Source organism: Gekko japonicus, unplaced genomic scaffold (genome assembly GCF_001447785.1).
Source record: "Gekko japonicus isolate JY-2015 unplaced genomic scaffold, Gekko_japonicus_V1.1 scaffold2106, whole genome shotgun sequence".
NCBI classification, from domain to species: domain Eukaryota; kingdom Metazoa; phylum Chordata; class Lepidosauria; order Squamata; family Gekkonidae; genus Gekko; species Gekko japonicus.
Genome location: NW_015176039.1, coordinates 40,162 through 63,160, shown reverse-complemented (window position 1 = coordinate 63,160; position 22,999 = coordinate 40,162). Strand labels below are relative to the sequence as shown.

At 47.1% G+C, this 22,999-nt stretch overlaps 1 protein-coding gene across 2 annotated transcripts in view; it reads right to left on the bottom strand.

Moving 5' to 3' along the window:
- LOC107123403 (methylmalonic aciduria and homocystinuria type D homolog, mitochondrial-like) overlaps positions 1–22,999 on the bottom strand; it is a 24,301-nt gene extending 1,302 nt beyond the window's left edge. The window contains exons 1-7 of one of the 2 annotated variants that reach the window (XM_015426649.1): positions 22,946–22,999; positions 19,002–19,047; positions 15,316–15,460; positions 14,766–14,983; positions 10,237–10,342; positions 8,433–8,563; positions 2,263–2,349 (exon numbers count right to left, since the gene is read on the bottom strand). In XM_015426649.1, the coding sequence (XP_015282135.1) occupies positions 2,263–2,349; positions 8,433–8,563; positions 10,237–10,342; positions 14,766–14,983; positions 15,316–15,460; positions 19,002–19,016 (702 nt within the window). In that variant the 5' untranslated portion in view covers positions 19,017–19,047; positions 22,946–22,999. Of the gene's footprint in view, positions 1–2,262; positions 2,350–8,432; positions 8,564–10,236; positions 10,343–14,765; positions 14,984–15,315; positions 15,461–19,001; positions 19,048–22,806; positions 22,867–22,945 lie in introns of those variants that run through there. The other variant, XM_015426648.1, reaches the window with a different exon arrangement.

The following is a 22,999-nucleotide window of genomic DNA, read 5'->3' as shown; positions in this document are numbered from 1 at the left end:
CCCCACGGCTTGGATGCCAGCGCCTGGCGCGGGGGGGGGGGACTGTGCAGGAGGTGAGGGGGGCGCCGCATCTCCTCTGCGCCTCTGGCATGTTGACGCCACTGCCAGCATGGAGGACAGGGGGATTGGAGAGGAGGGAGCCCTCCGCCGTCCATCCCGGCTCCTTCTCGGCAGGGCCTTGCTGCCAGGAGTCCGGGCACGGGTGGGTGGGAGGGTGGGGAGGTGGTGGTGTCATCGGGACTGCAGAGTGGGGTCTTCCTGGTGTCCAGGGAGGAGTGGCCCACCAGCCCCACGGCTGGGCAAGGAGGTGGCTGCCCACAGCAGCACCCAGGGCGGGCAGGGGGCATGCCAGGGCACGGTGTCAGAGCCAAGGCAGGCTGGGCTGGGCTGGGCTGCCCCGCCAGGGGGTCTTGAGGAGGCTCAGGGGAGAAGGCGCCATCCTACCCTCCAGCTCCCGCCTGGCTGGAGGATCCCAGCCCCTCTCCTCCCGCCAGTGGGTTGGGGCGGGCTTCCAGCCAAGCCTGGGTGCCCCGAGCCGGTGCACGGCTCCTTCCTCCTCGGGAGTAAGCCCCCATGAAGGAAACACGACGGCTCCTGAGAAAGAGAGGCGCACGGACCAAGGCACCCCTGGGGCGGGCCCGGGACACCCCCTTAGGGCAGCCCAGCCCAGCTGAGCCCGGGCCGAGGTGGAGGCGGGCTGTGAGGCGGAGGCCGGCTCGCTAGTCAGCTCAGACAGGGCGAGGGAGCGGCAGTGAGGTCAGTGGCCAAGGCCGGGGTGCGAGGGGGGGGCAGGGAGGAGCTACTGACCCGGCCCAGCTCGCCGCGCCAGGCTGGGCGGGTGGGAGTGGAGCAGCGTTCCGGCCGCCAGGCAGGAGGGGGCACCGCCTCCTCCCCCCGCCTTCCACGTCCCCAGCGCCGCCGGACTTTGCGGAGCGGCGGCGGGTGTCTGGGACCACTGCAGACACCCAGGAGCGCCTGGACGGCGCAATCTGGGGAAAGGCAGCTGTTGGTTGGGGGTGGCCTCTCAGAGAGAGGTTGGCTCGGAGGCCCCACCCCCCTGGGGGTGGCCTCTCAGAGAGAGGTTGGGGCGGAGGCCCCACCCCCCTGGGGCGCCAACTGCGGCGCCGGAGGGAGGGAAGGGAGGCGGGCGGGCAGGGGAGGCGGAGCTGAGACTTCGGAAGGTGGCGGCTGGCTGGCCCGAGGGGGCGCCGCTTGGCTCCTGCGGCCACCCCTGCCTCTCCTCCCGCGCCCTAAGGGCCAACCCCGCTCTAGGCGAATGCCTAGTTCACCTAGCAGGTGAGCCAGCCCTGCGCGGACTCTAATCTGGGAGAACCGGGTTTGATTCCCCCACTCCTCCACTTGCACCTGGCTGGGTGACCTTGGGCAAGCCATAGCTCTGATAAGAGCTGTTCTTGAAAAAGAGCAGTTTCTGTCAGAGCTCTCTCAGCCCCACCTGCCTCACAGGGTGTCTGTTGTGAGGGGGTGAAGGGAAAGGAGATTGTCAGCCACTCTGAGACTCCTTTGGGTAGTGAAGGGCGGGGTATAAATCCAATCTCCTCCTCCTCCTCCTCCTCCTCTTCTTCAACAGTCCTCGAAAGAGCTCTCTCAGCCCCACCTGCCTCACAGGGTGTCTGTTGTGGGGTGGGGAAAGGAAAAGAGATTGTCAGCCGCTCTGAGACTCCTTTGGGTAGTGAAGATACATCCAATCTCCTCTTCTTCTACTATTCTGCTGGGGTAAGTTTCCCCTCCAAATCCCGTTAGCCAATCACAGGGCCCAAAGGGTGACCTTTGAAATGTAGGCCCTGATAGCTACTCTAGTACAGGCTTCCCTGGTGCCACTAGGCCTCCCTCGAGCCTGTAGGCCGCACCACTGTAGGCCCAGGATCACGACACAGGCACAGACCATTATAGGCCATTCTGTGATCAGCACACAGCAAAGGGTCCGTGTACTACCTATTACGGTGCCTCACAGTCACAGACATTCTCTTTCTCGCCATCTTAACCCCACCGCAGCCCTGTGAAGTAAGTCAGGCTAAGGGTATGCAACCGCTCTAAGGTGTTGCAAGGACGGTTTTTGTCTGCTTTTGTCTGGCTGTTCCTTAAGGTTCCAACTACCAGGACAGGTTCTCAGTGTCACAGTGAAATGGAAAGCATTCCAGAAACCAATTTAGATGGACTGTAAATCCTTTTGCTTTCATTTCAGTCCACTGCCAGTCGATGGTGTTTGGATAGTCCTTTCTTATCATAAATGGAATTACTTACCGCCCGTCCTGAAGTTGGGTCAATGAAATCTGCCCAGTAGGCTTCATCAAACAAAGCATAGCACATTTCCTTGGCACCATTGATAAACTAAATTGAGAGGACACAAATGTTGAAGATTAGATCCTTATATGCTGAATACCCTTGTAAGCTGACCGCATATTTATTTTCTCTGCCTCGAATTACTATAAAACTAAACAGAGCTGTGGTTGAAAAAGCTGAATGACAGTCCTAAAAAGATTAAATTCAATAACCTATATTGAGATAACTCCAGTCACGGGAGTTATAGGGAAAATGCTTTGTTTACGGCCAGAAAGGGATTAGTATAGCTTTGAACAACTAGGAGAATGGAATCGCTGTGATTGCCCATGTGAATTTTAGTGTAATACTTAAGAGTAAATAAATGCAAGCCTTCTGTTGCCATTTTAGGATTGCCCAGTTGATGAAGAAGATCATTTCTTTATCTATCTATTATTTGTATTTCTATCCCGCCCAACATATTGTAATAAATACAGTTAAAGTTTAAAATTAAAAAAAACAATATAAACATTAAAATTGGTAGTTACAGCTTAGAAGCAAAAATTCAGATTGTACCCCGCCCTTCACTACCTGAAGGAGTCTCAGAGCGGCCTACAGTCTCCTTTCCCATCCCCTCCCCACCACAGACACCCTGTGAGGTAGGTGGGGCTGAGAGAGCTCGTTCAAGAACTGCTCCAGACAGAACAGCGCCGAAAGAACTTGTAACTGACCCAAGGTCACACCAGCAACTGCATGTGGAAGAGTGGGGAATCAAACCCGGTTCTCCCAGATTAGAGTCCACACTCCCAACTACTACACCAGACCAACCCTTGTTAGTCTTCCAGTTCCAGTGCCCAATATTTTGGCAGTAAAGCAGAAATTAAGCTCAGTTATCACAGTTTACAATTATAGTTCAAATTTCCCGCCAAATGTTCTCACTAAATTATTTGCAAAACAGACATTACAGATTATAAGAACCACTAAATGTATGATGCTACTCTACAAGGTGCCAGAGTCTAAAAGGAGACACTTGAGTGTGGGAAGCAACTGCACACAGCTTGAACATTGTTTAAAATTCCAGAAGAGCTTCCATTGTCAAAGGGGCAAGCTGCATTTTTTAAACTTAGAACTGGCTCATCTCTTCAATGAAAGAAGTTTGCAAAGAGATAACATCAAAGAAAGCCTTTGCGTCTATAAATGCTTTGGACTGTGGCCAAAGAAATCCGATTTCAACAAAATTCTGGCTTAAGGGAATATAAACTTTTGGCAATGTTGACTCTGACATTAACCCTGTTAGAGATAGGTGACTGGAACATGGATTTATGCCAACCTGAAACCATCTGTTCATTATATGATACCTTTTCCAAATAAAACCAAATTTATTCAGTATGTTATGCTCAGTATACTTCCAAGCCTAGTGCATATTCGTTTCCCCTGCATCGAATTACTGTAGAAGAAGAAGAAGAAGAAGAAATTGGATTTATACCCCGCCCTTCACTTGGAGTCTCAGAGCGGCTTACAAACTCCTTCCCCTTCCCCTCCCCACAACAGGCACCCTGTGAGGTGGGTGGGGCTGAGAGAACTCTGACACACAAACTGCTCTTTCAGGAACAGCTGTGCCAGAGCTTGTGACTGACCCAAGGTCACACCAGCAGGTGCAAGTGGAGGAGTGGGGAATCAAACCCGGTTCTCCCAGATTAGAGTCCGCGCACTTAAATATATATTTAAGAAGCAATACAAGAGTCTCCTGCACAGATCGGGAGATTAATCAAACTGTTCAGAGATAAGGTCACATTTTTGCCTTAATGTAGCAACCCAAAGGGTCAGTTCAGACATCACATGGAACCCGGATTTATTTCAATTTAATCTGCAAGACCCAGGATTCAGCCCCACAGATAACCGGTCATATCGTGGTTTACCTTAACAAATACTGGTTTCACTATATTCCTTTGGTGGCCTGGAAGGCCTTGCTGGAGGAATGGCTGCATTCATACATCATATAAAATTACTGTTAAAGCTAACTGCAGTTAACAAACCAATGCAGATCCTGTTTTATGTGGTGGTTAAGTGCGCAGACTCTAATCTGGGAAAACCGGGTTTGATTCCCCACTCCTCCACTTGCAGCTGCTGGATGACCTTGGGCAAGCCATAGTTCTGTCAGAGCTGTTCTCGAAAAAGAGCAGTTTCTCTCAGAGCTCTCTCAGCCCCACCTCCCTCACAGGGTGTCTGTTGTGGGGAGGGGAAGGGAAAGGAGTTTGTAAGCCCCACTGAAACTTTGAGTGAAGGGCAGGGTATAAATCCATAGTTACTGGAGTAGCCTGCATTCACACAATCACACTAACCATAGTTAGTTCAGTTAAACCATAGTTTTGTATGTTTCCTGAACTGAGCCAAAGTTATTATGTAATCTGAAGTCTTCAGACCAATACACACATTACAATGTCACAACTTTCATTTTCTACTAATGGTCTCAATTTATTCTAATGTAAACATCAGTTCCCATCAAATGTCTATTAATTTATGTATTTTAATCATTAAGTTGCGTGGTATAGTCATGTCCTTCTGTTGATTTGGAGGGGGGGGGAAACCTGACATTTCTCCTTGAAGCACATAACCCAGACATTGTTTCACATAAAGACAACATCAGCATATGAATACCCTAAAGCAAGGACAAACTTACACTCAAATGTGGAACCATTTTTACAAAGATTTTGTTGTAAAACTGCAAGTTGTAATTATCTGTTGATTTCAATTTTATATTAAATCAGTGGTATCCCAGCAATAATTTAGACACCACCGTTGATTGTCTTGACTCTTTTGACCCTGGTTTGTTACCATCTTGCAACATAGAATCATAGAGTTGGAAGGGAACTCCAGAGTAATCTACTCCAACCCCCTGCACAATGCAGGAAATTCACAAATACCTCCCCCCCACACACACACCCAGTGACCTCTGTTCCATGCCCAGAAGATGGCAAAAAAAAAACCCCAGGATCACCGGCCAAACTGGCCTGGAGAAAAATCGCTTCCTGGCACAAAGTGGCGGTCGGCATTTCCCTCGGCATGTAAGAAAGGGCCACGAGAACTAAGCACTGAGGCAACCCTTCCTCCCCTCCCTCTCCTGATCTGCCTCAGTTCACAGAATCCGCATTGCTGTCAAATGGCCATCGAGCCTCTGTTTGAAAACCTCCAGAGAAGGAGAGCCCACCCCCCATTCCACTGAGGAACTGCTCTGTCAGGAAGTTTTTCCTAATGTTTAGCTGAAAACTCTTTTGATTTAATTTCAATCCATTGGTTCTGGTCCAACCTTCTGGGGTAACAGAACACAACTCCGTACCATCCTCTCTATGTACAGTTACTCAAGCTGATGTCAATTAAAACAGCTGGAGGAGCTAGTGCTGCAACACTTACCTTTGCCTGCAGCCAGCTGTTATTATTTCAGACAAAGTAAGTATCTCATGTTAAACCAGTTCTCCTGCACTTATTTCCAAACAGTCACCATGCAAACAAATAGACCTTTCTATTGTGGATGTGCCTTTAGGAACCTTTAGGCCAGAATACTGTGTACAGTTCTGGTCACCACACCTCAAAAAGGATATCATAGCAGTGGAAAAAGTGCAGAAAAGGGCAACGAGAATGATCAAAGGGTTGGAACACTTTCCCAATGAAGAAAGGTTAAAGCGCTTAGGGCTCTTTAGTTTGGAGAAACGACGGCTGAGGGGTGACATGATCGAGGTCTATAAGATTATGCATGGGATAGAGCAGGTAGAGAAAGAGGTACTTTTCTCCCTTTCTCACAATACAAGAACTCCTGGGCACTCCATGAAACTGCTGAGCAGTCGGGTTAGAACGGATAAAAGGAAGTACTTCTTCACCCAAAGAGTGATTAACACATGGAATTCACTGCCACAAGAGAAGGAGCCAGCTACAAGCATGGACGGCTTCAAGAGGGAATTGGATAAACATATGGAGCAGAGGTCCATCAGTGGCTATTAGCCACAAGGTATAGATAGAAACTCTCGGTCTGGGGCAAGGGGTGCTCTGTATTCTTGGTGCTGGGGGGGGGGGCAACAGTGGGAGGGGCTTCTAGTGTCCTGGCCCCACTGCTGGACCTCCTGATGGCACCTGGTATTTTTGGCCACTGTGTGACAGAGTGTTGGACCAGATGGGCCATTGGCCTGATCCAACATTGGCTTCTCTTATGTTCTTATGAAGGCTACATCTTCCATCCCAGCACCCTTACAGTGATTATACTGGAATTGACAGGAAGGTGGACAAGGAAGACAGAAGTGAAATAGGATGTAATTAGACCAGATTACAATGGCCAAGACCAACAGACCACGACTAACACAGAGGCAGCGACACACTCAAATGGAGATTTGCAATGCAATTTTCATGGTGATGCTGAAATACTACACTCCCCCCCCTTCAGATAACCTTAAAAGGCCACATCAAAGCTACTGCAACTGTAAACACTTTCAAAAGCAGTGGAGCTGTCTTAAAGGTAGACTGCCTATAAGTTGCAGCAGACATTTATTAAAAAATCCATCTTGATGAAAAGAAACATAGCAGACCTAGATGAAGACATTGTTTTTAAAAGGTTACAGTTTTGGAAACCAAAATTGCTGTATGCAGAACACCTAGGAGCAGTAACGTTTGCCATGATGCTTTTAATGCACTAATGCTTTTAAAAAACAAACAAATCAGTGACATAAGAAAGGGGTACCTCTAGTGGCAATTCTGCAAACCATCGCTTGGTCAAACTGAGAGGTAAGGTCTGGGACCAATTCGTGATGGCTAAAATTACAGAGAAAATGCACAAGACACAGGTTTCCCAGGCAATCAACTCCAAATTTGAGTCAATTTGGTTCCCAATATTCTCTTATCTCACCTCGCATGATATTTTACCTGCAAACTTACATTATCACAAATGGCTAACGTTATAAGACAGTATTACCAAGGTTTGCCAAGTAGAGACGAGACTCGCATTCTTTACCCCTTTAACCCCATGAAATAATACATTTATGTCTCTTTAGAAGGTCCTTCTGTTAAAAATGTGACGATTTGTAATATTTACTGATTTAGTTTATAACTGTTATTGAATTGCATTCTCACGAAGATGTATCTTTGTTACTGGTGAAAATATGGCTTAATTTACTTTGGATGTAATAATAAAAATGTTAATTAAAAAAAACTGAGAGGTAAGATCTTAGTTGAGGAAATTCAAACTAGATTGAGGAAATAATTCATTTAGTACACTTTATGTAAAACAACTTACATACTCAGACCAAAGCAGAAAAAAAAACATGGGAAAAGTCATGTAGTGCCAAGAGACACTACAATTTTATAAGTGATTATTTTGCCCTACGTGGTCATGACAGGTATTGGTGTGGTTAAGAGCGGCAGACTCTAATATGGAGAACCAGGTTTGATTCCCCACTCCTCCTCCACATGAAGCCAGCTGGGTGACCTTGGGTCTGTCACAGTTCTCTCAGAGCTGTTCTCTCAAGAGCAGTCCGCCAAAGAGCTCTCTCAGCCCCACCTACCTCACAGGGTATCTGTTGTGGGGAGAAGAAGAAGAGAGAAGAGATTGGATTTATACCCCGCCCTTCACTACCCAACGGAGTCTCAGAGCGGCTTACAAACTCCTTTCCCTTCCCCTCCCCACAGCAGACACCCTGTGAGGTAGGTGGGGCTGAGGGAGCTCTGACAGAAACTGCTCTTTTTCAAAGACAGCTCTGGCAGAACTACGGCTTGCCCAAGGTCATCCAGCAGGTGCAAGTGGAGGAGTGGGGAATCCAACCCGGTTCTCCCAGATTAGAGTCCGTGCACTTTAACCACTACACCAAACTGGGAGAGGAAGGGAAGGAGATTGTAAGCCATTCTGAGACTCTGAGTGAAGGGCGGGGTATAAATCCAATTCTTCTTCTTCCCACACTAAATGCTTCCAGTGTTCTCTACACAGGCTCTGTTTGTAAGAGAGGTTGGCTAACACAGTATCTTAGGTCAGACTCTGAACGCCACACCAGTGAGTGTCAGAGTATGTCTTCCTTCTACGAAGTGTCAGAACTGACATGATACAATACATACGTGTACAAAATCCTGCCTCCGAGGGAAATTAAGGGTATTCTGTTATCGTACACACAATGACTTACATTTTTTATGAGAGTCTGTCGCTCACTTTCAGCTTCTTCACTCCAGGAAGTCATATCATTTGTCGTTTTCTGAGTTACTGTTAGTATGGTAAGACGACTGGGAGTCACTCTTGGAAACATGGACGCAAAATCTACAAAGGGGGAAATCAAAGAAATCAAGGGAGTAGCTTCAGACATTGTTATGCTCGTCTCTTCCATCCTTATCTTAAGTACAGTGATTTTTCCAACAGTTACCAACCAGAATTAAGACATACATCTATTCCGGAGTGGACTCTCAGATTGCTGTGCTAAATGTCTTGCTCATGTAGAAAATGACTTTTTCCGTCCACCCAGCGGTTCGAAAGCTTCGTCGAGTAGATAAAATGGGTACCACCCCTTAGAGAGAGTGGGCACACTAAAAACCCCCGGCAATGTTCCCTCGAAGCTGCAGAGCCTTGTGAGCAAAAATGCTACTTTGTGAGCTACTGGCATTAAAGTTGTGAGCCAGCGATTTGACTAATGCCTACATTAGTTTGCTCTGGAGTCATCCTTCCTGAGCAAACACAAAAATGTGTGAGCCAGAGGCTAAAAACCTGTGAGCTAGCTCACACTAACTCAGCTTAGAGGGAACACTGCCCCCCCCCCCCCGTGGGTGTTGTGTTAGCCGATCGGATGGTCTGCACGTAAGATCTGTAAGCCAAGAAAGATCTAAGCAGCGTTGAAAGAAAAAAAGCCTGCAATAGGCCATTCGGCCAGACGGTGGCAGTGGTGCGCTGCAACTGAGACAATGCTGACGCCATCAAGCGACCCGAGGAAAAAGGAATGCTGCTAGAACACGTCTGGACCTTGCAGCTCACTAACTCCGTCTACTACGAAATGTGTGTGATTTAAATGATATATGTTGTCCTCCCTTACCCCCCAGCATTGTTAGTCCCATGTGAAATTCATGAGTAACAGTAAGTCGCTCAGAGCCGGCAGCTCTGCATGGATTGAGCGATCAATAAATGGAAAGATGATGATGATGATGATGATGATTATTATTATTAATGAGAGGCCCCAGGAAATTAATTCAAATGTTATTAAGTAGAGGAGGCCCCTCTGGTGGACCTCCTGATGGCACCTGGTATTTTTGCCCACTGTGTGACAGAGTGTTGGACTAGATGGGCCATTGGCCTGACCCAACATTGGCTTCTCTTATGTTCTTATGAGATTGGATCTATACCCCGCCCTTCACTCGGAGTCTCAGAGCGGTTTACAAACTCCTCTCCCTTCCCCTCCCCACAACAGACACCCTGTGAGGTAAAAGAAGAAGAAGAGGAGATTGGATTTATACCCCGCTCTTCACTACCCAAGGGAGTCTCAGAGCGGTTTACAAACTCCTCTCCCTTCCCCTCCCCACAACAGACACCCCGTGAGGTAGGAGGGGCTGAGGGATCTCTTTCAAGAACTGCCCTACTACTTTTTGCATTCAAAGTTAGTTCATAAAAGTTACAAACCTATGCATATTTACTGAACAGTAGAAAAAGCAATTATGCTTGGATTGGCTAGTGGCAAAAGGAAACCAGGCCGCCAGAGAACACAATGGCTAGACACCATAAAAGTCGCCACCAGCCTGAGCATGGAACGACTCAAAGAAACAGTACAAGATCGGAAAACGTGGAGCGAGAGCTGGCCCACAGAATCGCCAAGAGTCGGACATGACTGAATGCCTAACAACAACAGAACGCCCCAGTGGGGCTTACTTCTCAGTAAACCTATTGAGGATTGTATTGAGAGTCCACTATAAATAATTAAAAGGCTAAAAACATAAGGACAAAATCCCTACCCTTGCGCAATAGTTCCGGGCATCTTTGTATTGCACATTCAACCTTGGCAGCTTCAAAGTATGCTTTCGCATTATTAACTTCTAGTTTATGAGGAATGTCAGTACACTGAAGAGAGAAAAACAGATCACTTCTGGACGCATGCCATGCAAAATAGAACAGGTATAGCAATGGAATTATTTTGGCAGAGAGTTTTCCCCCAGCATCTGCAATTTTAAGGTTCACCAAAATAATGGGCAGCTTCTGGACAGCTGAAGTGCGATTCTATTCCTGTCAAACTGCAGGACGCTACCTAGGAGACAGTGGGACCACTCTTGTCTGCATGAGCACAGGATGCCGTTTCAAATTTGAGGTTGGGGTGAGGAGGGAATGAGGAGATAAATTACACAGCAAGGTTCAAAGGCCTGCTTTTGGACACACTCAAGAGCATTTGTGATTTTTGTTAGGAGGAGGAGGAGATTGGATTTATACCCTGCCCTTCACTACCCAAAGGAGTCTCATAGTGGCTTCCAATCTCCTTTCCCTTCCCCTCCCCACAACAGACACCCTGTGAGGTAGGTGGGGGGCTGAGAGAGCTCTGAGAGAACAGCTCTGAGAGAACTTGTGACTGACCCAAGGTCAGGCCAGCAGCTGCATGTGGAGGAGAGGGGAATCAAAACCCGGTTCTCCCAGATTAGACTCCGCGCTCCTAACCATTACACCAAATGGGCTCAGGGGAGCTCACAATCTCCCTCCCTCCCCCTCCCCACAACAGACACCCTGTCAGGTAGGCGGGGCTGAGAGAGCTCTTCCGAGAACTGCTTGTGAGAGAACAGCTCTGAGAGAACTTGTGACTGAACCAAGGTCACACCAGCAGCTGCAGGTGGAGGAGTGGGGGAATCAAACCCAGTTCTTCCAGATTAGAGTCCACGCTCCTAACCACTACACCACACTAGCTCTCAACCATAACTGCAACAATGCTATCAACATAGGACAAACGGGCACCGATTTTCACACTCTCTTCCTCCTCATCTTCTCTCACAACAGGCAGATACAGATGAGCAGTCAGTGTCTACCAGAACACATTCTCAATTATGTGAAGGCTGACAAGCCTAGCTAATGTCCCGCTTGATTTGTCTGGACACCCCAGAAAGTTCGGACGATCCTCCACACAGTGCAGATTCTATCATTAGATGAATAAATAGAGGGAAATGGGTCTTTCAGCATAGACAGTCTGAAAACATTAGCTGTTGAGGTAGATTTTCCAGGTTGTATGGCCGTGGTCTTAGCGTTGTAGGATCTGACGTTTCACCAGCAACTGTGACTGGCATCCCCAGAGGTATAACACAGAAATATGGAGGACTCTCTGTGTCAAAGTGAGAAGAAAAATGGTAGGCAGGTAATTTATATTCAGACAAGAATAAAAGAACATGAAAGACACTGCAGACTCGGTCAACCTGAACAATCAGCAGTGGCTGAACATAGCCTAACTAAAACAGGACACAGTATTTTGTTCCAAGACACTGAAAGGCTGGACGACACTTCCAATTACCATGTCAGATTACACAATTTCAACAATAAAGAAGAGAGTTTAAAAATAAATAGGGCATGGTTTCCTGTCCTGAAAAACAAAAGGCTCTACATCTGACAACAGCACTACAGATAAGATTAGAATTTCAACAGCCAATCCACATGCAAAAGAACCTCCTCAGGAAAGAATCCATATACAAAATAACCTCTTCAGGTTCTCAAGAAAGCTCCTCCATTAGCATGTTCACAGCCTGGGGAACTCCTACAAGATAATGACTCAGCCCTACCCCACCTTACTGAGTAGAGATAAATTACCTGCCTACCATTTTTCTTCTCACCTTGACATAGAGAGTATTTTCTGTGTTATACCTCTGAAGATGCCAGTCACAGCTACTGGCGAAACGTCAGGTCCTACAAGGCCAAGACCACGGCCATACAGCCCGGAAAATCTACAGCAGCTAATGAACTTCGGCAGTGAAAGCCTTCGACAACATAAAGTCTGAAAACAACTGATTGACAACAACTTGCTACCATACAGAACCTGTAAACGGCTCCAGACCAGCCCTGCTAATAAATAATCAGCCAGGACTGAAGCAAGGGGGGCGATGGTACTGTCTCCCATTCCTCTTAAATAGCATGCCTGCATGCACCACGTTGTGATGTTAGTGCATCACACAACACCACACACTGGCTACTAAAAGTGTCCATTGCACGCTTTTAGTGGCCAGCCTTAGTAATGTGCTGTGCCCAGTGAGCAAGACTTGTGAGACGTGGCACAGGTCCCTTTCTTTACTTTTGAAATGCATTTGGACCTAGGCTTTTTCCATGGGCTAGTTATGAAAACCGAACAGAGGCAAGAAGGATTCAATAGGAAGGCTTAAGGCATCTGTGACGAACCCCTGTTATCTCCCAACTGTCTGGCAGATTTTTCCTACCAAATTTTCAGGTCCCCTTAGTAACTGAGTTGCCCTACAGTAGTGTGTATATATTCTTCATCATAGAAGACCTGACTATCCCACCCTATGTTTAGATATTTAGTTTAGGCTTTTTTCTTAGCTCAGGAACTCTACTGAAAATACAAGAGCCGTCCGGTTTTTTCTTAAAGCCTTGCGTGATGGCACTAGAGGCAAATTAACTTTCAAAAACAGAATAAAGATTTCAATAAACAGGCAGGGAATATGTGTATAAATGGAACAGTCAAGGTTTTGAGATTGCTGAGGTAAAAAACTTTCTCGTATATACAAGAGTTGAATTCTTAGAACATTTAAGAGAGTGCATTTGTAGTTTTGTTTCAAGGCTATTTCTTTCTTTGAGAGGTATTTTGTGTTAGTATATTTCAGCACAACACAGTTCTTATTGATGTTTCTAGATTTCTTCCTTCAGATACTATAGGTTTTCCTTTAGATAATACAGCTTTCACGAACTCCTGCGGTGTCTACATTTCTCCCCTTTATCACAGACAAGGGTTCTCTTCCGAACCCCTTTTACTGGCAGGACGTTATTCTCCTTGTCCCTAAGAAGCAAGGACAAGTTATTCTCCTTGTCCTTTTACTATTTGACTGGTCTGGGAGTTCACTCTGAATACCCAGACCTTCTGCCAAATCCTTCTCCAGTATCCTTTGTCTGTATGAGGTGGTTCTGTAGTTTTTCTGACTGAAAATTTAAGTTCTCCCTCAGGGCAATTTTAATATATTTAGACAATGGAGTCCCTCTTCTTCTGACTATTGCCTCTCAGAAAACACTGACTGCCAAATGTCTCTTCCCTCAGAAGCCAAACCCTCTGGCTACTGATTCAGACTTTAGATTTCGAAAGACCCAACAGCAAAAGACCTCTTTTCCCTTCAGATCAGCTGTTTTATTTTCTCTCAGCTGATGTTGGCCAATCAGAGAGCAAGTAGAGCAGCCAATCATGTAAGCTCTTATCTCCAGGGAAGATTAACTCTTGAACTCCCTGACTCTCTGATACAAGGAACATCTTAAAAAGCCCGCTATCTGTCACAGCATCTAATAAGCCTCAAGATATGAGAAGGCAGGAAAGAGATGAAGTACTTGGTAACTGACATGTATTCAGATAGAACTCAGCCATTTATGTCCTTCCCAAGATAAGAGTCAGATAAGGCCATTGTTACCCTCTTGACCGCTGTAAGCCAAGCCATTCTTAAAGCATGACCCTGTCTACTGAGTACTGGATTATTCACTGAGGCGATTCTATGTTATTCTTGTGTTTCTGTCCTCATGCTTACGAATCAGTGTACATACTGAGTTAATATTTCCAGGGTGTAAGCTTTTAAGAGTCAAAGCTCCCTTGACTCTCAAAAGCTTATACCCTGGAAATCTGGTTGGTCTTTTTGGTGCTACTGGACGCTCTTTCTCTTCTACTACAGACCGACATGGATACCCACCTGAAACTATCTTGCTGGCTTTAAACAAAAATCTCGCTGTCAGGCATTTTGGGGCTTCTGTCTGGAGCTTTGTTTCTGTAGCCCAGGACCTTACCTGGTGAACTACCTAGACCGGGTGAGCTCAGTTCTCAGCAACTGCTTCCAACAGAGGGAACCAGAATGTGCAATATGGAGCAGAGGTCCATCAGTGGCTATTAGCCACAAGGTATAGATAGGGACTCTGGGGCAAGTGATGCTCTGTCTTCTTGATGCTGGGGGGGGGGTCAACAGTGGGAGGGCTTCTAATGTCCTGGCCCCACTGCTGGGACCTCCTGATGGCACCTGGTATTTTTGGCCACTGTGTGAGAGCTCTTTCAAGGACTGAGTGTTGGACTGCATGGGCCTTTGGCCTGATCCAACATTGGCGTCTCTTATGTTCTTATGGACTCTTGGCAGGCAGTAGGAGGCCTGGCTCGATCAGGTAGCCTTGTGCCCTTGCCTATTTCTGCCTCCAGAAGGATTTCAAGATCCATGTCTGGTTCTGCTCATTTGCTGCACTGGCTCTAGAGCGGGACAATGCCTTTCCCGGATCCTGTGTGACCACCCAGGCCCCCCGTGTGACTCTGTCACTGGACCATTACCTGACACTCAGGGAAGTACTGAGCCATCAGACGCTCACGCCTTTCGTACGCCAGAGGCTCCACTAAAATGTCAGGCAACCTTTTGGGGACTGGCGTTGTCCTCTGACATGCCGTGCCACTGAGATGACTGTCGAAACCTATGTTACCCGGCAGCTGGAATCTCTGGTCCTGCAGACCAAAAGGCCCCATTACTTCATCTGGCCACACGGTTCTCGGACCTGTCAAAAAAAGTTATGGTTATGTGAGTATCTCTATTAATAACCCACTCCTTATTTTCAGAAGCAAAACAATGAACGTTTCTGCATATACTGCTGCGAGAAGGAAAGGACAGTAAGTTTCCGGTAACCCAAGACTGTAATTCTAAGCATACTGATTAGGAAGTCAGTCCCACCAGATTTCAGCAGGGCTCGCTCCTGAAGGTATGCTTAGAATCAGGCAATAAGTTCCACAAGATAGAGATCTATTGAAACAGGTATTTGATTCCCCCCCCCTAGATAGCTGGATTTTAGGCATTAACTAATGTGAAATAAATTCTTGGAATTGTCCTTACATATATCAGGAGGTGCAGCAGCAACAGAAGGCTCATCTGAGCCCGAAGATCCTGCTGTGGAAAAAGCCTTGGGAGTTACAACCCTTCTAACCAAAGAACAAAATCCTGGCAGGTACGTCACCAGTCTAGCTCTGTTACAAAGCACCTAAAGGGGACACAAAGAGAATGGAATGTAGCACAGGTTGCAAATCACAGTGATGCCTAAGTACACAGAGCCTCCGTCTATGAAACAAGAAACGGAACCCGATTGTTGCAATGTCTGCCGTCGTTTTCTGTATTATTAGATTAGTTATTTTCTTTGAATGTAGCTAAACTTTCAACATTTCGGTCGGAAAAACTTTGCACGTGATTTTCTATATGGTGAAGTGTCCGAACAATGACAATATTTGTCATATAAGAAAAAAAGCCAGAAGGTAGGCTTACGCTCTGATAAGGAAGAAGAAGACAAAGATGAAGACGAAGAAGAGATTGGATCCATACCCCACCCTTCACTACCCAAGGGAGTCTCAGAGTGGCTTACGAACTCCTTTCCCTTCCCCTCCCCACCACAGACAACCTGTGAGGTAGGTGGGGCTGAGAGAGCTCTGACAGAAACGGCTCTTTTTCAAGAACAGCTGTGCCAGAACTATAGCTTGCCCAAGGTCATCCAGCAGGTGCAAGTGGAAGGATGGGGAATCAAACCCAGTTCTCCCAGATTAGAGACTTAACCACTACACCAAACTGATGAAGATGAAAAGGAGGAGGAGATTGGATTTATACCTCGCCCTTCACTTGGAGTCTCAGAGCGGTTTATAATCTCCTTTCCCTTCCTCTCCCCACAACAGACACACTGTGAGGTAGGTGGGCTGAGAGAGCTCTTTCAAGGACTGATCTTGAGAGAACAGCTCTGAGAGAGCTGTGGCTTGCCCAAGGTCACCCAGCAGCTACATATGGATGAGTGGGGAATCAAGCCCAGTTCCCACAAGTTAGAGTCCGCACTTCTAACCACTACACCAAACTGGCTCTCAGCAAAAGAGGACGTAGATGTGTGTCAATTTTTCCAGTTAGTTCCAATAGTTTATCTTGAGACGTCACATTTCCCACAACAAACCTGGCAGTCCAGTTAGAAACAGCTGACCGCAACACTTGGCCATTACGCCTAGGGGCAGAGAACACAACCCCAGCCTCCTGCGACAGAACTGCACTTATGCTTAAGATTAAAAAATGACAACAAACCCAGAAAATCGTAACCCAGATGAACGAGCATAAAATGGCTTCAGTTTTTCTTCCTGAATCTGAAAACAGCCTGAATCAGTAAGAGCTCAGGTGTGTGGTACCTTCTCTTATATATGACAGCGGCAGCGAGATTATTATATGTGCAAAAGTGGAAGAATTCGACATGACCCACAATAGAGGAATGGTTGGTGAAGATGCTGAAACTGGCTGAGACGGCTAAACGTAGTTCATTCATTAGAGGAAAAACAATAGCTACATTCAGGGCTATTTTTGGGCAGGAACACATAGGAACGGAGTTCCGTCTGGCTTCAGAGTCAGCCACGCCCACTACAGCCAAAACCTCTGCGTGCCTGGCTACAGAGGGAAGGCCTGGAGAGCGACACACACCCCCCCGGAGACTCTGAGGTGGGCGGGTTAGGGTTAGGGTCCAAGGGCCAGCTTGCCTTTAAATGCCTCCCCGTGCCTTCCCCGGCCTTTCCAAGGGCCGGCTTGCCTGGGCTCCCTGCAGTCGTGGGGCGCCCGGGCTAGCCCCCCCTTGAAGGGAAGGCAGGGAAGGCATGGGATGTGGCCTAATATGCTAATGAGCTGTGCTGTCGGGGTGTGGCCTAATAGGCTGAGTTCCTGCTGCTGGGTGTGGCCTATTATGCTAATGAGTTCCTGCTGGGCTTTTTCTAAATGGGCTACATTTTGTAACCACAGAGTAAGAGAAAATTTTCTAATAATGCCTCTATTTGCCACAGAGAAAATTGGAAGCCGTTCCTCTATATCTTTTCTGTATATCCTCTTTTCCTATTTGTTTTCTTTTTCTGTTTTCTTGTTTTTTTTCTTTTTTATTATTTTGTATTAGTTGCTTGTTTTTAAGAAAACTTTTCAATAACGATATAATTTTTTTAAAATGTGTGGTACCTTCTCCATGTGACTTTATTCTGAAGCCTAATGATCATAAATGCCAGCGTTCTTAACTAATGGACTGCTCCTGACACTGTTCAAGAGTTCCAAGAAGAAACAGCCAAAAGGGGGGGGGGGCAACACCTCCCTGAAGTACCATTCCTGGTCAGGAAAAGGCGCAGAGGGGAAGGCAAGATCCTCCCCCCAGTCCCCTCAGCTCAAATTGGGCTCTCATTTGCTTTTAGACAGACAGACCGTGCAGCTTCTGTGTGGCTGCAGAGAAACAGTCAAGTTTGGGGACCCCTTAACAAAAACTGTAACATCTAATTTGGCCCAGATTTCCTGTTGTTGTTGTTCAGCCGCACAGTCGAGTCCCACTCTTTGCGACCCCATGGACCACATCACACCAGGCCCTCCTGTCATGCTTCGGAGTTTGCTCAACTTCATGTTCATTCCATCGACAACACTGTCTAACCATCTCATCCTCTGCCGTCCCCTTCTTCTTTTTCCTTCAATCTTTCCCAGCATCAGGGTCTTCTCCAGTGAATACAATACATTACAATACAAGAACTCCTGGGCACTCAATGAAATTTCTGAGCAGTCAGGTTAGAACAGATAAAAGGAAGTACTTCTTCGCCCAAAGAGTAACACATGGAATTCACTGCCACAGGAGGTGGTGGCAGCTACAAGCACGGACAGCTTCAAGAGGGAATTAGATAAGCATATGGAGCAGAAGTCCATCAGTGGCTATTAGCCACAAGGTATAGATAGGAACTCTCAGTCTGGGGCAAGGGATGCTCTGTATTCTTGGTGCTTGGGGGAGGGACAACAGTGGGAGGGATCTGGCCAATGGCTCGTCCAGTCCAACACTCTGTCACACAGTGGCCAAAAATACCAGGTGCCCTCAGGAGGTCCACCAGTGGGGCCAGGACACTAGAAGCCTTCCCACTGTTGCCCCCTGGTGAACTACCTAGACCTGGTGAGCTCAGTTCTCAGCAACTGCTTCCAACAGAGGGAACCAAAACGTGCAATATGGAGCAGAGGTCCATCAGTGGCTATGAGCCACAAGGTATAGATAGGGACTCTGGGGCCAGTGATGCTCTGTCTTCTTGGTGCTTGGGGGGGGGGGGGGCACGGTGGGGGGGGTTCCTGGCCCCACTGCTGGACCTCCTGAGGGCACCTGGTATTTTTGGCCACTGGGTGACAGAGTGTTGGACTGGACCCAGGTCCATTGGCCATTGGCCTGATCCCTCCCACTGTTGCCCCTTTATATAATGGAGAAAATCTCAGATACTCTGAATCAAAGTCTATCTAGAGGCTGTCACAATGACATTGTATGTATATGGTACCCCATACTAGTACATCTATCTACCAAAGAAACAGTACCTCATGTAATTAATACTCTGTATCTATGGTAATTTTCAAACTGTATAATACCGACAAACTGTACGAAATGTATGAAGCCATTGAGAGCTGACTATGCTCATGCTTACCTTGTAAATCTTTGCTGTTTATAAAAATGAATAAAAATTATCTGTTTAAAAAAGTCAGGTTTTAAAGATAATAAAATGGTTATTACTTACACTGGCCATTTCCATGGGCCTTTTTGTTTGAAGGACGGTTCTCTCCCTGAAACAGAGAGAATCACACAAGCACAACTGGTTACATAACATTTGTACTTCAGTTGCAACTTGTTACGGATCTGAGTTATGCTGAAACATCACATAATGTAAGCACGCATCACAACATGCCCAACTCTTTTCTCTGCCTGAAATGATTACTAGAACCTGCTTGACAAAACACAGAACAATTATTTCCACTTTGCCTTAATTTTAATATAGTGTATGCCGGCACAAGAAGAGAAACAATACAAGGTCACCCAGAAAAACACGGTGGAATGTGCAGATACGGAACTCTTCCTTATTTATTTATTTATTTATTTATTTAATTCTATTTATACCCCGCCCTCCCCGCAAGCGGGACCTTAACCCTAATCTCATAAATAGCTGTACGCAGTAAAGCATCACTGTGTTCTTCTCCCTAAACTTCAATTCAAAACAGTGCACATTTAGTTAAATAAATTCCTAATCTGTACAGGTTATGGGGAAAACTTGCAGAACACCGACACAAATAAATGGTGAAAAGCCCTAGCTGAACTGGAAGCACCAGCACAGAATACACTGGTACTTTTTGCGGTTTTGTGATTTCCATTTCTTCACAGTTACCGAAAGCACAGGTGACCTGTATCCTAAGGCCACTCTTAAACCTGCAATCCTATGCATGGCTCCCTTTGAAGTCAGATCCCATTGTATGAAGTGTAATGTATTTCTGAGCAAGCATGCATTATAGGAGTAGGCTGCAGACGGTAATTTACGTACACGGTTTTAGAGATGAGAAAGCCATCTCAACAGTTTGATATTAAGTCATGTAACCAAAGCCCTCAATTCCTGAGGCCAAAGAAGGCAAGTATTGAAGCCTGAGCAAAAGATTTATGAAAGGGAGGGGGGGGCTGATCCTGATATTCTTAATGAATGCAAATTTTGAGGGTCAGTATAGCAGTTTGAGACCCGAGTGCCACGTGACGGAGTGAGCTCCCGTCTCTGGCCCCAGCTCCTGCCAACCTAGCAGTTCAAAAGCAAGAAATTGCAGGTAGATAAATAGGTACCGCTTTGGTTGGAAGGAAACAGCGTTCCGTGCACCTCAGTGTTTAGTCATGCCAGCCACATGACTACAGAAACATCTTCGGACAGCGCTGGCTCTTCAGCTTGGAAGCTGAGATGAGCACCTCCCCCTAGAGTTGGATTCGACTGGCTTTCGAGCAAGGGAAACCTTTACCTTTACAGCTTGTATATTAGAACTGGGGAGTTTTTTTGTTGTTCAGTCGCACAGTCGAGTCCGACTCTTCGCGACCCCATGGACAATCTCCCGCCAGGCTCTCCTGTCTTCCGCCGTCCTCCGAAGTTGGCTCAATTTCATGTTCGTTGCATCGCTGACACTGTCTAACCATCTCATCCTTTGCCGTCCCCGTCTTCTTTGACCTTCAATCTTTCCCAGCATCAGGGTCTTCTCCAGTGAGTGCTCCCTTCTCATTTGGTGGCCAAAGTATTTGAGCTTCAGTTTCATTATCTGGCCTTCCAGGGAACAGTCAGGGTTGATTTCTTTGAGGATTGACTGATTTGTTCTTCTTGCAGTCCAAGGGACTCTCAAGAGTGTGGTTGTCAAGGACATCGAGGTCTTTCTTGTATAGTTCTTCTGTGTATTCTTGCCATCTTTTCCTAATCTCTTCTGCTTCTGTTAGGTCCCTACCGTTTTTGTCCTTTATCATGGCCAGCTTTGCATGGAACGCTCCCTTGATTTCTGGGGAGACCTGGGTTCAAATTCCCAACGAGCCATGAATGTGACTGTATGATCACACAACAAATTCTCAAAACCTAGCTTACCCCAGCTATTTTGGGAACTAAATGGAATTAAAGGCCCTCCTGGGAATTAAATACGATTAAAGGCCCTCCATGTCACCCTAAACCCCTTGGGGAAACCGTGGGCTATAAATGTGAATAAATCCCAGAGGATTCACTATTTTAACCAGTTTCATCCAAAGTATCAACTCTTGGAATGGCAGTACCAGTAGGCAGAGGGAGGGAAATGTGGAAAACCAGTGGAAAGGCGGAAAAAAATTATTTATTTAGTTCTGGTAGATCCCTACGCCTTTCGCAATTCACTTTTGCCAGAGGATTGTTTCCAAAGTTATTCACTTCCCACTTAACTAAATAAATATTTTCCCCCACCTTGCACCTGTTTTTCTACATTTTTTCCTGCAAATTCTAGGGGTGCCAGCCTCCAGGTGGGACCTGGCGATCCTCTGGAACTACAGCTTATCTCCAGACCACAGAGATCAGTCTCCCAGGAGAAAACAGACGGTTTGGAGTGGGAACCTATGGCATTGTACCCAGTGTTCCTTCTAAGCTGAGTCAGTGTGAGCTAGCTCAGTTTTTTAGCCTCCGGCTCACACAAGTTTGTCTCGGCTCAGGAAGGGATGGCTCCAGAGCAATGCTCCCTCTAAGCTGTGGACTCCCATGATGAGCAAAGATTCTACTTGGTGAGCTACTGGCATTGAAGTTGTGAGCGGGCAATCTGGCTTCTACATAATGTTAGTTTGCTCTGGAGCCCTCCTTCCTGAGCTAACACAAAAATGTGTGAGCCAGGGGCTAAAAAACTGAGCTGGCTCACACTATCTCAGCTTAGAGGGAACACTGCTCCAGAGCAAAGTAATTTATGCAGCAGCCAAATGGCTCGCTCACAACTTTATTGCCAGTAGCTCACAAAGTAGAATTTTTGCTCACAGGACTTCACAGCTTAGAGGGAACATTGGTTGTGAGCAGGCAATCTGGCTTCTACATAACGTTAGTTTGCTCCGGAGGCCTCCTTCCTGAGCTAACACAAAAATGTGTGAGCCAGAGGCTAAAAAACTGTGAGCTGGCTCATACTATCTCAGCTTAGAGGGAACACTGCTCCAGAGCAAAGTAATTTATGCAGCAGCCAAATCGCTCGCTCACAACTTTAATGCCAGTGGCATACAAAGTAGGATTTTTGCTCAAAGGACTCCACAGCTTGGAGGGAACATTGCTTAGCTTCAGTGTTCCCTCTAAGCTGAGTCAGTGTGAGCTAGCTCACAGGTTTTTAGAAATAGGTACTGCTTCAGTGGGAAGGTAACAACGTTCCGTGCGCCTTGGTGTTTAGTCATGCCGGCCACATGACCATGGAAACGTCTTCGGACAGCGCTGGCTTTGAAACGGAGATGAGCACCACAACCCTAGAGCCGGATTTGACTGGCTTTCGAGCAAGGGAACCTTTACCTTTTTACACACATTTTTGCCCCAGCTCAGGAAGGAGGGCTCCAGAGCAAACTGATTTTATGCAGCAGCCAAATCTCTCGCTCACAACTTTATTGCCAGTGGCTCACAAAGTAGGATTTTTGCTCTCGAGACTCCACATCTTAGAGGGAGCCATTGCCCTGGAGCCCTCCTCCCTGAGCGAAGACAAAACTGTGGGAGCCGGAGGCTAAAAAACTGTGAGCTGGCTCACACTAACTCAGCTTAGAGGGAACGCTGGGTACAGTGCCAGAGGTCCCCACTCCGAAGCATCCACAGCTCAGAGGGAACATTGCTTGTACCCCACTGTCTCCCAAACTCCACACACCCCAGGTTTAGGGATGCCATCCTCCAGGTGGGACCTGGAGATCCCCCGGAATTGCAGCGCCACTCCAGACGACACAGATCAGTCCCCCTGGGGGGAAATAATGGATGCTTTGGGGGGGGGGACTCTTATGTGGCACTCTGCCCCCGCCCTCCCCAGACTCTACCCCCCCCCAATCTCCAGGAGTCTCCCGACCTGGAGGTGGCCATGGGGGAACCCCGGCTGGCCACACCCGAAAGCGGTTATGAAGGCGACAGAGCGAGGGGACCCCGCGAGGCAAGACCGTTATCTGTCAGTCACCGTTGGGCGGGGCCAGCCAGCCAGGCCCGCCTACCTCGCTCCTGACGTCAGCCGCGCTCCCTCCCTCCCTCCCCGCGGAACGGCAACG